We start from the raw sequence: 16,454 nt of genomic DNA, 5'->3' as shown, positions 1-16,454 counted from the left end.
GGTGGGCACCTGTAATCCCAGCTACTCGGGAGGCTGAGGCAGGAGAATTGCTTGAACCCAGGAGGCGGAGGTTGCAGTGAGCCAAGATTGTGCCATTGCACTCCAGCCTGGGTGACAGAGCAAGTCTATGTCTTTAAAAAAAAAACAACAAAAAAAACCCTCAAACAAAATGTATGATGTGAGAAGCCAGTACAATGGTTATTTATTTATTTATCCTGGAGAAGAGGTGGCAAGTGCGAGGGCACACAAGTAAGACATCTGGGGCACTCTGTAAATGTTTCTTTGTGGTAGACTGCCACAATTACTACTTGAGACCCTCACTATGACAATTACTACTGTTACTATTTGAGACTGTCATTACCAGACTGAATGAAGGGGGAGGAACATAGAAGTAAAAACTTAAGACAAACGTAACTATTTTAAAGGAAGGGGCTGGGGAAGAAGAAGAGGGCTCCCTGCTTCTAGTGAGCAAAGGCAGTGCTTGAGCTTCTACAGCCCTTTGTATTTATTGGGTAACAAGAGCAAGGCGGAAGAGGTAATGATTGGTCAACTGCTTAATTGATCACAGGTTCATATTATTAATAACAGGCTTCAGATGTACCTAATCAAAAGAAACACTGCACTTGGGCATGATTGCCCTCAGCATTCCTTATGGGTGGCATACACAGTTTGTCACTTTGCCAACATTCTGCGTTTATGAGAACAGTTTGCTGTTACTCATATGGCCTCCAGTGGTATACTGAGTGGATCACGACCCTCAGTCTTTCGGCCTCCAACATTTCTTATGTTCATGTGAAAAAATATTGAGGTATACATACATGACTTCTGTATTTTTCCGTATGTTACACTTTAAAAATGTGAGTTCTTAAAATACGCATACACGGAAAAAACTCACAGAATTCAAGCAGTTAAGTATAATATAAGGACCATTACGATCTGCCCCCAGTCATCTTTTTGGCCATATTTCCTGGTATGTTACTCCTTGTTCCTTGCTCTGCACTTTCCAAACATTTGTGTGAGTATGTGGTATTCTCTCTGGAACACCCTTTGGCACCTGGCAACTCACTTTCATCTTTTAGACTTTGCTCAGATTTCACTTCCTCATGAGGCCTCTCAGAATCCCTCCATCGTTCTATGGACATCCACAATTTGTGCCTCTATTTTAGCAGCACTTGCCACACTGTATTGTAATTGTTCATTTATATATGTGTTTCATTAGATTGCCAACTTCCTGAGAACAGATACTGGATTGTCATTTTCATACTTCAGAGGCTGCTATGGCATCTTACCCATTCATTCATTCATCATACCTACCATGTAAATACTCTGTCATAGGTGCCAGGAGATAAGGGTTAAACAAGCTTCCAGGAGTTAATGGTGTGTGCTAGATATCACTCAATAAAGCAAAAAGGTAAAAGGTTGAGAGAAAAAGACACATAATAGAATGGAGACAAGCAGACAGAGGTGCAGAGACCTTCATGGAGTAACACTGTCAATTTAAGGTGTTTTACAATATTGCCACTAAAGATCTGGAGCTGTGTTGTGTTGCTGTAAGGTTTGTATAGGAAATGTCTCTTGGCATTTGTCCTTAGGGTTAAATGAAACTAAGCTGAAGGTCAAATTTAAGTCACAAGTATTTTAATAACAAGTCATATCATCTGTTATATTAAAACCAAGCGACAAAAGCTCTATTATACTCTGTTAAATGGTCTTTAATTTTTTAAACTAGTTTAAATCAACCATATTTAAGAGTTATGTTCTGCTTTTAATTGTAAATATTTTTCTAAGTAATCATCTTATACCTTATATACATATATCTATAAATCATTTCCAGAGGTGTTCCGACTGACAATAAACTGATACAAATACAAAATAAACAAGAACAAGTTAATGTCTATTTCACTGACTAGTTCAGTTTCACAGAAATATTTCTATTTTTTAGTATATTTTCACCAATCTGAAACGTCATATTACTATACAAAGATCAAAACAGACCTTCAAAACATGGTACTAATTTTCTTTTTTGTACCTTATAATAGAAGGTTTAGAGCCAGTGCAAGAAGGCTGCCTTTTGCAACTTGATCTTAAGACTTTTCTATTAACTTCTTAAAGACATTAACAATTTATATAAAATGAAAAGATACTATCTAAAGATACAAGTACTACTATTTTATGTTTCCTAAATGCCAATGATAGCATTTAAAGGTTACTAAGGCCCATCAGTGAACCAGAAAACTATTTTCTCTTCTTGTCTACATAAACGGATGCATTTTTCCCTTTATCATAGTCTTTCCCCAAAGCACAATGTATCCATCAACACTGGCATTAAACTGCTCTCATTAGCAGCAATAAATGGTATACTATAATGGGTACATTCAGCAAATATAATGCATACATCTATAGGTCAAACTGTTAGTATGTCATTTTATTTTTTAAATAGTTCTACTGATGTTAGTTATATATAATAAAATTCACTTAGCTTAAGTGCAAAGTTCTATGAGTTTTGGTAAGTGTATACAGTTGTATAATTATCCCCACAATCAAGATATAGAACATTTCTAACACCCCAAAGAGTTCTCCTTACTCCCTGGCAATTGATCTGTTTTCTATTCAAATACTTTTATCTTTTCTAGAATTTCATAAAAACAAAGCCATACAAGGAGTGGTCCTTTGCATATACACCATCTTCGTTGACATACTGCTTCCAAGATTTATCATGTTGTATCAGTAGCTCATTCCTTCTTAGAGAGTAGTATTCCATTGTATAAATAAATCACAATAAGTTCATTCATTCAGTAATTAATATGCATTCAGCTGTTTCTAGATTTTGGCTATTATGAACAAAGTTCCAATGAACTTGTAAATACAAGCATTTGTGTGCATTCGTGTTTACACTTTCTTGGATAAATCTCGCAGAGTGGGGCTGTTGGGTCTTGGTAAGTTTAACTTTGTAAGACACTGCCAAACTGCATTCTTGCTGCAATGTGTAGTTCTAGGTGCCCCACGTTCATATATATATATACACACACACACACACACACATATATACACACATACTTTAAGTTCATATATATATACACATGTACACACACACACACATACTTTAAGTTCTGGGATACATGTGCAGAATGTGTAGGTTTGTTACATAGGTATACACGTGCCATGGTGGTTTGCTGCACCCATTAACCTGTCATCCAGGTTTTAATCCCGCAAGTATTAGGTATTTGTCCTAATGCTCTCCCTCCCTTTGCCCCTTATCCTGACAGGCCCCAGTGTGCGATGTTCCCCTCCCTGTGTCAATATGTTCTCACTGTTCAACTCCCACTTATGAGTGAGAACATGTGGTGTTTGGTTTTCTGTTCTTGTATTAGTTTACCGAGAATGATGGTTTCCAGCTTCATCCATGTCCCTGCAAAGGACATGAACTCATTCTTTTTTCACAGCTGCATAGTATTCCATGGCGTATATATGCCACATTTTCTTTATCCAGTCTCTCACTGATGGGCATTTGGGTTGGATCCAGGTCTTTACTATTATAAATAGTGCTGCAATAAACACACATGTGCATGTGTCTTTAGAGTAGAATGATTTATAATCCTTTGGGTACATACCCAGGAAAGGGATTGCTGGGTCAAATGGTATTTCTGGTTCTAGATCCTTGAGGAATTGCCACATTGTCTTCCACAATGGTTGAACTAATTTACACTCCTACCAACAGTGTAAAAGCATTCCTATTTCTCCACATCCTCACCAGTATCTGTTGTTTCGAGACTTTTTAATGATCTCCATTCTAACTGGTGTGAGATGGGTTATCTCACTGTGGTTTTGATTTGCATTTCTCTAATGATCAGTGATGATGAACTTTTTTTCATGTTTGTTGGCCGCGTAAATGTCTTTGTTTGTTTGTTTTGAGACAGAGTCTTGCTCTTGTCACCCAGGCTGGAGGGCAGTAGGGCAATCTTGGCTCACTACAACCTCTGCCTTCCGGGTTCAAGCAATTTTTCTGCCTCAGCCTCCACAGTAGCTGGGATTATAGGCGTGCACTACCATGCCTGGCTAATTTTTGTATTTTTAGTAGAGATGCAGTTTCATCATATCAGTCAGCCTAGTCTTGAACTCCTGACCTCATGATCTGCCCGCCATGGCCCCCCAAAGTGCTGGGATTACAGGCGTGAGTCACCACGCCCAGCCATAAATGTCTTCTTTTGATAAGTGTCTGTTCAGATCCTTCACCCACTTTTTGATGGGGTTTTTTCTTGTAAATTTAAGAATCTTGTAGATTCTGGATATTAGATCTTTGTCAGATGGATAGATTGCAAAAATTTTCTCCCATTCTGTGAGTTGCCTGTTCACTCTGATGAGTGTTTCTTTTGCTGCACAGAGCTCTTTAGTTAGATCCTATTTCTCAATTTTGGTTTTTGTTGCCATTGTTTTTGGTGGTTTAGTCATGAAGTCTTTGCCCATGACTATGTTCTGAATGGTACTGCCTAGGTTCTCTTTTAGAGTTTTTATGGTTTTAGGTCTTATGTTTAGGTCTTTAATCCATCTTGAATTAATTTTTGTACAAAGAGTAAGGAAGGGGTCCAATTTCAGTTTTCTGCATATGGCTAGCCAATTTTCCCAACAACATTTATTAAATATGGAATCCTTTCCCCACTGCTTGTTTTTGTCAGGTTTGTTGAAGATCAGATGGTTGTAGGTGTGTGGTGTTATTTCTGAGGTCTCTGTTCTGTTCCATTGGTCTATATATATGTGTTGGTACCACTATACCATGCTGTTTTGGTTACTCTAGCCTTGTAGTACAGTTTGAAGTCAGGTAGCATGATGCCTCCAACTTTGTCCTTTTGGCTTAGGATTCTCTTCAGTATACGGGCTCTATTTTGATTCCATATGAAATTTAAAGTAATTTTTTTTAGATCTGTGAAGAAAGTCAATGGTAGCTTAATGGGAATAGCCCTGAAACTAAACATTACTTTGGGCAGTATGGACATTTTCATGATATTGATTCTTCCTATCCATAAGCACAGAATGTTTATCCATTTGTGTCCTCTCTTACTTCCTTGAGCAGTGGTTTGCAGTTCTCCTTTTTTGTTTTTGTTTTTGTTTTGTTTTTGAGACAGAGTTTCCCTCCTCTGCCCAAGCTAGAATGCAACGGTACAGTCTCAGGTCACTGCAACCTCTGCCTCCCGGGCTCAAGTGACTCTCCTCCCTCAGCCTCCTGAGTAGCTGGGATTATAGGCATGCGCCACTACACCCAGCTAATTTTTGTATTTTTAATAGAGACAGGGTTTCACCATGTTGGCCAGGCTGGTCTTGAACTCCTGACCTCAGGTGATCTGCCCATCTCACCCCCCAAAGGGCTGGGATTACAAGCGTGAGCCCCCGTGCCCAACCTTCACGTCACCTGTAAGTTGTATTCCTATTTTATTTTCTTTGTAGCAATTGTGAATGGAAGTTCACTCATAATTTGGCTATTATTGGTATATAGGAATGCTTGTGATTTTTGCACACTGATTTTGTATCCTGAGACTCTGTTGAACTTGTTTATCAGCTTAAGGCGTTTTGAGGTAGAGACAATGAGGTTTTCTAAATATACAATCATGTCATCTGCAGATAGGGACAATTTGACTTCCTCTCTTCCTATTTGAATACCCTTTCTTTCTTTCTCTTGCCTGATTGCCCTGGCCAGAACTTCCAATACTATGCTGAGTAGGAGTGGTGAGAGAGGGCATTCTGGTCTTGTGCCGGTTTCCAAAGGGAATGCTGCCAGCTTTTGATACTGGCTATGGGTTTGTCATAAACAGCTCTTATTTTTTGAGATATGTTCCATAATACCTAGTTTATTCAGTGTTTTTAGCACGAAGGGGTCAATTTTACTGAATGCCTTTTCTGCATCTATTGTAATCATGCGGTTTTTGTCACTGGTTTTGTTTATGTGATGGATTACATTTATTGATTTGCTTATGTTGAACCAGCTTTGCATCCCAGGGATGAAGCCGACTTGATTGGTGGTCGATAAGCTTTCTGATGTGACCCTGGATTATGTTTGACAGTATTTTATTGAATATTTTCACACTGATGTTTATCAGGGATATTGGCCTGTGTGTGTGTGTGTGTGTGTGTGTGTGTGTGTGTGTGTATATTTTTTTTTTTTCCAAGACACAGTTTTGCCTTGTCGCCTAGGCTGGAGTGCAATGGGGCAATCTCGACTCGCCACAACGTCTGCCTCCCAGGTTCAAGCAATTCTCCTGCCTCAGCCTCCCGAGTAGCTGGGATTACAGGCATGTGCCACCACGCCCAGCTAATTTTGTATTTTTAGTAGAGATGGGGCTTCTCCATGTTAGTCAGGCTGGTCTTGAACTCTGGACCTCGGGTGATCTGCCCACCTCAGCCTCCTGAAGTGCTGGGATTACAGGCGTGAGCCACTGCAACCAGCCTTGAAATATTTTTTTTACCCTTGTGTCTCTGCCAGGTTTTGGTATCAGGATGATGCTGGCCTCATAAAATGCGTTAGTGAGGAGTCCCCCTTTTTGTATTGTTTGGAATATTTTCAGAAGGAATGGCACCAGCTCCTCTTTGTACCTCTGGCAGAATTCAGCTGTGAATCTGTCTAGTCCTGGGCTTTTTTTGATTGGTAGGCCATTGATTATTGCCTCAATTTCAGAACTTGTTATTGGTCTATTTAGGGATTCGACTTCTTCCTGGTTTAGTCCTGGGAAGGTGTATGTGTCCAGGAATTTATCCATTTCTTCTAGATTTTCTAGTTTATTTGTGGAGAGGTGTTTACAGCATTCTCTGATGGTAGTTTGCATTTCTGTGGGATCAGTGGTGATATCCCCTTTATCATTTTTTTTATCATGTCTATTTGAGTCTTCTCTCTTTTCTTATTAGCCTGGCTAGTGGTCTATTTTGCTAATCTTTTCAAAATCCAGCTCCTGGATTCATTGATTATTTGAAGGGTTTTTTTGTGTCTTTATCTCCTTCAGTTCTGCTTATTTCATGTCTTCTGCTATTTTTTGAATTTGTTTGCTCTTGTTTCTCTAGTTCTTTTAACTGTGATGTAAGGGTGTCGATTTTAGATCTTTTCCACTTTCTGATGTGGGTATATAGTGCTATAAACTTCCCTCTAAACACTGCTTTAGCTGTGTTGTGATTTTGGTACATTGTATCTTTGTTCTCACTGGTTTCAAAGAACTTAATTTATTTCTGCCTTAATTTCGTTATTTACCCAGTAGTCATTCAGGAGCAGGTTGTTCACTTTCCATGTATTTTGTGGTTTTGAGTGAGTTTCTTAATCCTGAGTTCTAATTTGATTGCACTGTGGTCTGAAAGACTGTTTGTTATGATTTCCATTCTTTTGCATTTGCTGAGGAGTGTTTTACTTCCAATTATATAGTTGATTTTAGAATAAGTGCTATGTGGTACTGAAAATAATGTATATTACGTTGACTTGGGGTAGAGAGTTCTACAGATGTCTATTAGGTCCACTTGGTCCAGAACTGAGTTCAAGTCCTGAATATCATTGTTAATTTTCTGTCTCATTGATCTAATATTCAAAGTAGGGTGGTTAAAGTCTCCCAGTATTATTGTCTGGGAGTCTTAAGTCTCTTTGTAGGTCTCTAAAAACTTGCTTTATGAATCTGGGTGCTCCTGTATTGGTGCATCTATATTTAGGATAGTTAGCTCTTCTTGTTATATTGATCCCTTTACCATTATGTAATGCCTTTGTCTTTTTTTATTGCTTTTGGTTTAAAGTCTGTTTTATCAGAGACTAGGACTGCAACCCCTGCTTTTTTGCTTTCCATTTGCTTGGTAAATATTCCTCCATCCCTTTATTTTGAGCCTATGTGTGTCTCTGCATGTGAGATGGGTCTCTCGAATACAGCACACTGATGGGTCTTGACTCTTTATCCAATTTGCTAGTCTGTGTCTTTTAATTAGTGCATTTAGCCCATTTACATTTAAGGTTAATATTATTATGTGTGAATTTGATCAAGTCATCATGATGCTAGTGGGTTATTTTGCCCATTAGTTGATGCAGTTTCTTTATAGTGTTGGTGGTCTTTATAATTTGGTATGTTTTTGTGGTGGCTAGTACCAGTTTTTCTTTTCCATATTTAGTGCTTCCTTCAGGAGCTATTGCAATGCAGGCCTGGTAGTGACAAAATCCCTCAACATCTGCTTGTCTGGAAAGGATTTCCTTTCTCCTTCACTTATGAAGCTTAGTTTGGCTGGATATGAAATTCTAGGTTGAAAATTCTTTTCATCAAGAATGTTGAATACTGGCCCCCACTCTCTTGTGATCGTAAGGTTTCTGCACAGGCATCCGCTGTTAGTCTGATGGGCTTTCCTTTGTAGGTAACCCTGCCTTTCTCTCTGGTTGCCCTTAACATTTTTTCCTTCATTTCAACCTTGAAGAATCTGAAGATTATATGTCTTGGGGTGGCTCTTCTCAAGGAGTATCTCTGTGGTGTTCTCTGTATTTCCTGAATTTGAATGTTGGCTTGTCTTGCTATATTGGGGAAGTTCTCCTGCACAATATGCTGAAGTGTGTTTTCTGACTTGGCTCCATTCTCCTGCCATTTTCAGGTACACCAATCAATTGTAGGTCTGGTCTTTTCACATAGTCCCACATTTCTTGGAGGCTTTGTTCATTCCTTTTCATTCTTTTTTCTCTAATCTTGTCTTCACATTTAAGTTGATCTTCAATCTCTGATATCCCTTCTTCTGCCTGATTGATTCGATTACTGATACTTGTTCTTCAAGATTTATGTTCTTCTCTAAACTGGTTATTCTAGTTAGCAGTTCCTATAACCTTTTATCAAGGTTCTTAGCTTCCTTGCATTGGTTTAGACCATGCTCCTTCAGCTCAGAGGAGTTTGTTATTACACACCTTCTGAAGCCTACTTCTGTCAATTCATCAAACTCATTTCCATCCAGTTTTGTGCCCTTGCTGGAGAGGAACTGTAATTATTTGGAAGAGAAGAGACATTATGGTTTTTGGAATTTTCAGCATTGTTGCACTGGCTTTTCCTCATCTTCGTGTGTTTATTTACCTTTGATCTTTGATGCTGATGGCTTCTGAATGGGGTTTTTTGTGTGGGTGTACTTTGTGTTGATCTGAGGTGCTTGCTAAAGACATAGGGAATACAGAATGGGTAGTAGAAGGTAGTCATCAATACTAGTTATGACCATGTGATCAGCCACAGAAATGGAGACTGTAATTGTCATGAGTATTTCCTCCATCTTTTTTTTTGCTAAACACATGTTTGTGCATGTATATACTTATACTAAGAAAATATCTTTATTTCCTTTTCCTTTATCACGTGACATAAGATTTACTGACTTCATATTAGCATTGAAGTACTGCTAACTTTATGTAATAGTATTTGGGTTGAGAATTGGTGCGTTTCTGGTTGTACAAAGGATAGTTGCATTATGTTAGGCATAATTATGACCTTATTATTGTCTTTATTTGAAGCCTCAGGAGATGTGTATGGGTTCAAGTTGACAAGGGGTGGACTTGTGATGGTGAATACTGAGTGTCAATCTGACTGGATTGAAGGATACAAAGTATCGATCCTGGGTGTGTCTGGGAGGGTGTTGCTAAAAGAGATTAACATTTGAATCAGTGGGCTGGGCAAGGCAGATCCACCCTTAATCTGATGGGCACAAACTAATCAGCTGCCAGAGAATATAAAGCAGGCAGAAAAATGTGAAAAGGAGAGACTAGCCTAGCCTCCCAGCCTATATCTTTCTCCCACGCTGGATGCTTCCTGCCCTTGAATATCAGACCCCAAGTTCTTCAGTTTTGAGACTCAGACTGGTCTTCCTTGCTCCTTAAGCTTGTAGACAGCCTACTGGGGGACCTTGTGATCATGCAGGTTAATACTTAATAAATTCCCCTTTATGTACATATCTCCCATTAGTTCTTTCCCTTTAGAGAACCCTAATACACCAACTTAAAGTCCGATTCCTTGAATTACAAAATGACTACGCGAACATTCCTGGAAGTTGTTAACAATAATAATCTACTTTTGTGAGTCAGGGAAATAAATGGCTGGTCTACCTGCTCTAATTTATGCCTATCCTTGAAAGTTAATAAAATTCTAATACTGTATAAGATCCCATGGGACAAATTAACTTTGGACTTCCCCCCTAAGACTACAGTAAAAGGCCTGGTGTGGTGGCTCACGCCTGTAATCCCAGCACTTTGGGAAGCAGAGGTGGGTGAATCACTTGAGCCCAGGAGGTCGAGACCAGCCTGGCCAACATGGTGAAACCTTGTCTCTACAAAAAAATACAAAAAATTAGCCACGTGTGGTGGCACATGCCCATAGTCCCAGCTACTCAGGAGGCTGAGGTGTGAGGATTGCTTGAGCCTGGGAGGCTGAGGCTGCAGTGAGTTGTGATTGCACCACTGTCCTCCAGCCTGGGCAACAGGGCAAGATTCTGTCTCAAAAAAAGGAAAACAAACAAAAAAATACAGTGACAATGGAAGAAATGTTTTCACCTTTACAGGTAAGACTATTAAAATTTTTTCTCAATATGTTTCCTGACAACTGAAATGCTACGATTACATCTATAAACAGAAAAACATTATGGAATCATGATGTAGAGCTTAAAGTAATTATATATATATATATGAAAAATGCAATCAGATGAAGACAAGCTAAAACACCTTTTAAGTAAAAGGAAACATACCTTTTCTTTCCTTTGTCCAGAAGTCTGAAATACTCCAAGTTTCATAATCATACTAGAGGTCCATGAATGTCAATACCTAATATGTACACATTTATACAAAAATGGCTCTTCTCCTAATAGTTGAGTTATGTGTCAAAAAGATCAAAGTGTACCTCACACAGAAACACTACATAAGACTCAGCTATGGCAAGAGATGGAATCTCTCACTTGTTTAAAACCATCACTTTTTAATTAAACCTCCTGTTTAGAAAGACCATATTAAGTAGAATTTATAGATCGATGTCACAATTGCAATGTATCATAAGGTGACTATTCTCCAGTGACCCAGCCCTTCTAATTAAAGTGTCCCTAAAAACCTTCCTCCATAAGACAAGGAGGACTATTTGGAAATGAAACATGCTTACTAAAGTCCTCTGTTACATTCAAAGGACATAAAACTAGATTGGCTTTGCCCTCAACGACCAGCAGGTAGACAAGGCACTTGGATTTACGTCAAGGTTAGTAGAACTGATTTCTGAAGCTCACCTAAATTTGGGAAAAAAGAAAACACAATGCGTGGGCTATGTCACCACCAATGGAGCACGAATACCCTCTTAGAGAGGCTTCCCTGTCACCGGACTTCACTGTGTTCAGTCAGGACAGAAAGGATTCCAATATTACCTTCAATTGCTCTAGGGCAAAAGATGAACCATCTTGCTTTAAGTTTTCAATAATTTCTTCCACGGTATTGGCTGAAAAACAACTATAAAAAAAGGAAATGTGACTTCACCAATGTGTAAGTGATTTCCTATTTCTAACGTACTGATGAATCTGAACATAGGCTTTCCCACATCTCTGTTTCAATAATGAAGAATTGTCTAACCTCTTTAACAGGACATAAAAAGAAAGAGAGCACTGCTTCCCTGGGTAAGCATTTGCAGTCTACCTTCACTAACAAAATAAAATCTAAATTTTATTTTTTCTTTTGCATTTTTGCATCTATTATATTTCCATATAAAGAGATAATTCAACAATCAAACATCGATGCTTCTAAATTGTAGAGATGGTTGTCTTATTTTCTAATACTTTTCTCCTCTTGTTTCCCAAAGTCAGTCTGTCAATCTCTCAAATCACTGCACAAAACCTTTTTTGCTAATCGGCTTGTCAAGACTTTCAGAGAAGATGAATTTAAAAAGGTAAAAGTTAATTCAATTATTATTTTCTAGCTTCTCTTCCCCACTTAAAAAAAAAGATATTTTGCACAAATATAAATTCAAATCACTGCACAAAATCTTTTTACTGTTCAGCTTGTTAAGATCTTCAGAAAAGATGAATTTACAAAAATAAAAGTTAATTCAATTATTATTTTCTAGCTGCTCTTCCCCCACTTAAAAAAAAAAAAAAAAAAGGGTATTTTGTACTAGGATGAATTCTCATGGTAGATGACTTAAATATAATGAATTTATTTCGCCCAGAAAGAGAGGGAAAGAAGCTACTTTCAAAGGTAAGTGAAAAAAAGTCCTATGCTGGCCAGGCATCACACCTGCAATCCTAGCACTTTGAGAGGTCGAGGACGACGAATCACCTTAGATCAGCAGTTGGAGACCAGCCTGGCCAACATGGCGAAACCCTGTCTCTACTGAAAATACAAAAGTTAGCCAGGCATGGTAGCAGGTGCATGTAGTCCCAGCTACTCAGGAGGTTGAGGCATAAGAATTGCTTGAACCCAGAAGGTGGAGGTTGCAGTGAGCTGAGATTGTACCACTGCCTGGGGGACAGAGCCTGGGGGACAGAGCGAGGGACAGGACAGGACAAGACAAGACAGAAAAAAAAAAGAAAAGAAAAAAAAGAAAGAAAGAAAAGAAAAGAAAGGAAAGGAAAGGAAAGAAAGAAAAGAAAGAAGAAAGGAAAAGAAAGAAGAAAGGAAAATAAAAAAGAAAAGAAAAAAAAGGAAAGGAAAGGAAAGGAAGGAAAGAAAACGCTATACTATCTGATCTCAGAATTCAGTGCACTATCAAACACAGTGTAATTAAAATGGTAATTACAATGTTAGTAAATTCATTTTAACATAGTCTTTCCAAAGGAATATATAACTGAGATCTCTTTTTAGGTACCTGTTTATTTTGTCCATGTGTTCCTCAAGCATGAAAGACTTGTCTCGATCAATCTTAGACTGTTTGAAAAGAAAAATTTTTTAGTAACTTTGAACACAATTTTTTAATCCTTAAAAATTCATATTTAATGATACCCTTTGTGAAAGATTGTCACTTGTCACTTTCAGTCAAATTACATCTGTCTCATAAATAACTACCACTGTATGATCAAAATTCAGACAGCATGTAGAACTCTAGACTAGCTCTTAAAAGTATCAACAGCAAAAATGTTTTAGTATTATTATTTACATGTATAAATATATGTAACCACTATTACATTTAACACATTATCATTAAAATATATCTGTGAATTTAAGGATTGTAAGGGACCTGAAAGGTCAACCTGCCCAAATTTCCATCCTAGTCAGAAATTCCCACCATATGCCTGGTATGCCTGCAGCTCTGACCTTCAGGGAGAGAAAACAGCACCTCTCAAGGAGGAGCTCACAAATGCTGAAACAACTGACTAATTAGGTTTCTGCTGTTAATTCTGGAACAAAAACCAATGCTACCATGTTTATAGTTCTAGTTAATCTGTTTCACCTTAACCACTTCTCACATGACACAATTTGGTGTCCCCTCACGATCCAGGTCCTTCTTATGGTCAAGTTCCAGTTTATCAAGGTCATTCTCCCAAGTACAGGACACTTATCTTAGCTGCAAGTGTGGCTGGATGGTAGCAAAGTACAAGAGGGTTCTGCAGGCCCTTGATTGCTTTGGATATACTTTTCTTAATTGGACTAACTCTGAGTTAGTGTTGAGACAGGCCTATGATTGCAACTGATTCACACTAAGCTCCAATTAAACAAGACTTTTTTTTTTTTTTAACCTGTTCCATTGTAGGCTGTTTCTTCTATTCTGTACTTAATGAATTTAGTACTTTGGGTTAAAACACAAGATTTGCACTTATCTTTTTTAAATTTCACATTGTTACTATTGGGCAGATCACTCTAAACTCTAAGGGTTGTTTTTTCATCCATATTCTTTTTCCTAATTTATTTTTCTTAGTTCTAAATCAACTTGATCAAAATGTTATCAGTGGTCTCCAAATCACTTGCGAAAAATACTGAATAAGTCTAAGATGACTTCCCTACAAACTAACTCCTATACATTTAGTAGAACTCTTTGATAAGCCCGTCAACCCCTACAAACCATAATTCATCCCATATTTACTCAATTCGACAGCAGGAGACTATCAAATGCTCTGATAAAAACAAGTGAAATCCTCATGCGCTGTGTATTCAATATTCTCTCCACCAAGTACTTGGTGGCCCTGCCAATCTGTACTTGTGTTCTTCAGTTCTAGGTAATTTTTTTGGTACTATTTCTCTAAATATTTCCTCCCCTCCATTTTCTCTATTATGCATTCCTAATAATTATATTTTGGACCTCTTGGAATAATACCTCTAGAGTTTTCCATTCTCTCCCTTTCTATTTCATTATCCTTTTCTGTTAGAGTTATCCTCAACCACGGATTTTCATCTGTTCTGGGTTTTTTATTCCCCACTTTTGTTATCATTTTTAAAATTTTACAGGCATAACCAGTACCAAGGTCAGCCAGTAGCCATCAACATCTAGGCAAGGCCCTCCAGTAGCAAAACAATTATGACTCACTGAAAGCTCAGATGATCATTAGTATTTTTAGTCAAATTATTTTATAATTATGAATTAGTAAGATATGTACCTGTGTTTAGAAATGATGCTCCTGCATACTCAACAGACTACAGTACAGTGTAAAAGTTTTTATGAGTGCTGGAAAACCAAAACATTCATGTGACTAGCTAGCTTTATTGCCATGGTGTGGAACCAAATTCAGATTATCTGAGGCATGCCTATATTATTCTTTGAATTATCTTTATAACATCTGTTGTTGTTTAACAGGTAAAATATTTTCCTCTTATCTCAAGATAACAGTTATAGATTGGTGTTTGTCTTTTTAAGTTTCCTTCTTCTTGCATTAACTGTTTCCTTCCAGTGCCTTTGTTGTTTGTTTTGGCCTAGGAATATTTGTTTTTCTATGCAAAGCACTAAAATTAGGAAGCTTTGTGTCTAATGTCAATTGCAGTTGTGGGATTCTCAATTGTATGATACACTGTAAGATGATCAGGCAAGATATGTTAAGGGGTCCATTAATTTCAATGTCTATGGGTTTTTCTTTTCTTCCAATGTATCGCTTAGGAGTGGGGTGGGATGAAGCGGTTCTGCAAGCCAACTAGGGAAAAGGGACAGAGGTCTTCCAATTCAGTATGTCTCACCTCTCTTCAGTACAGTACTTCGCCAATCTCTACTGTCAGCTAGACCTGCCTGATTTGGTTTCTCTAAGGAGTAAGTCCTACTCTTCTGCCAGGCTACTGGAAGATAGCTACTCTTAGTTGTACAAGAAGACTTGTGGAGGGGCCCAGCGCAGTGCTCATGCCTGTAATCCCAGCACTTTGGGAAGCCAAGGAGGGTGGATCATTTGAGGTCACAAGTTCAAAACCAGCCTGGCCAACATGGTGACACCCTGTCTCTACTAAAATACAAAAATTAGCTGGGCATGGTGGCACACGCCTGTAATCCCAGTTACTCAAGAGGCTGAGGCATGAGAATCACTTGAATCTGGAAGGCGGAGGTTGCCATGAACGGAGATTGCGCCACTGCGCTCCAGTCTGGGTGACAGAGCTAGATTGTTTCAAAAAAAAAAACAAACTTATAGTAAATCCTCCTGCTTTTCTGCCCCATTCTACACACTAGTCTTCAGAGGGACTTGGTCCCTTTTAAAGGGTCTACAGCAAGAATCAGCTGACTTCTTACTGGCTTTCAGAGTTCTTTGGTTTAAGTTAGCAGCACTCACCCTGCTGATTTCAAGCTTCCAAAATACTAACATCTCATGTCTGCCACTGTCTCCTCTTCTGTTCTACTTGTCTTTGTGGGTTTGTGCCTTTTTTATTCACTTATTACAATTTTGAATGGTGTTTTAGGAGGCAGCATGTATTCAATCATGTTTAACTAGAAGTTATAGAGTGTTTTTAAAGATTCTTGGCTCTTACAAGAAAATTTAAGTCAGACAACGTAAGGAATTAAAAATACATGCCGTAATATACTTTATTAAATATAAATAAATGTCAAGAGTTTGCAGCTCCACCAATAGCGTTAACATTGAACACCTTTTACAGAAATGCCAAAACCCTTGCCAAGATTGATCACAAGGTTATGCACTGAAGTTAACCAGCAGTGGGAAGACAGCTATGCAGCTGCACAGGAAAGAAGTCATCTTATTAGCTGGCTATACTAACAACTGTGAAGCACTGATTCTTCCACCACGCTTTAAATAAATCCTTAGTACATTTATTTATATTTACAAACTATAATATTCACCAACTGCTAGTTTTTAAATTACGTCCCCTCTCCATGAATTAAAACCTGAGGTTAGAATATTAACAAGATTACCTCTGTATGGTAATTTTCTAAGACAGATGCAATATTTTCTTTTGAAGGAGATTTCAAGGCTAACAAATCTTCCTCTAACATGGCCAACTAAAGGGGAGGGGGAAAAAAAGGAAAGATCTGAGATCTAATAGAAACAGAAAGTTTTATAAAATCTCATCTTCTTTTTTAGAATTCTTGACTTTAAATTAT

The 16,454-nt window shown here is 38.1% G+C and overlaps 1 protein-coding gene across 2 annotated transcripts in view; it reads right to left on the bottom strand.

Annotated features, from left to right (window-relative positions):
* Positions 1-16,454, bottom strand: part of HIBCH (3-hydroxyisobutyryl-CoA hydrolase) — a 119,456-nt gene that overhangs the window by 40,335 nt on the left and 62,667 nt on the right. For both annotated transcript variants that reach the window (XM_011974236.1, XM_011974237.1), the window contains exons 9-11: positions 16,266-16,352; positions 12,798-12,856; positions 11,365-11,446 (exon numbers count right to left, since the gene is read on the bottom strand). In XM_011974236.1, the coding sequence (XP_011829626.1) occupies positions 11,365-11,446; positions 12,798-12,856; positions 16,266-16,352 (228 nt within the window). The remainder of the gene's footprint in view (positions 1-11,364; positions 11,447-12,797; positions 12,857-16,265; positions 16,353-16,454) is intronic.

This window comes from Mandrillus leucophaeus, unplaced genomic scaffold (genome assembly GCF_000951045.1).
Source record: "Mandrillus leucophaeus isolate KB7577 unplaced genomic scaffold, Mleu.le_1.0 Scaffold143, whole genome shotgun sequence".
Taxonomy (NCBI): domain Eukaryota; kingdom Metazoa; phylum Chordata; class Mammalia; order Primates; family Cercopithecidae; genus Mandrillus; species Mandrillus leucophaeus.
The sequence above is the reverse complement of the archived record's forward strand: the minus strand, read 5'-3'. Positions and strand labels throughout refer to the sequence as shown.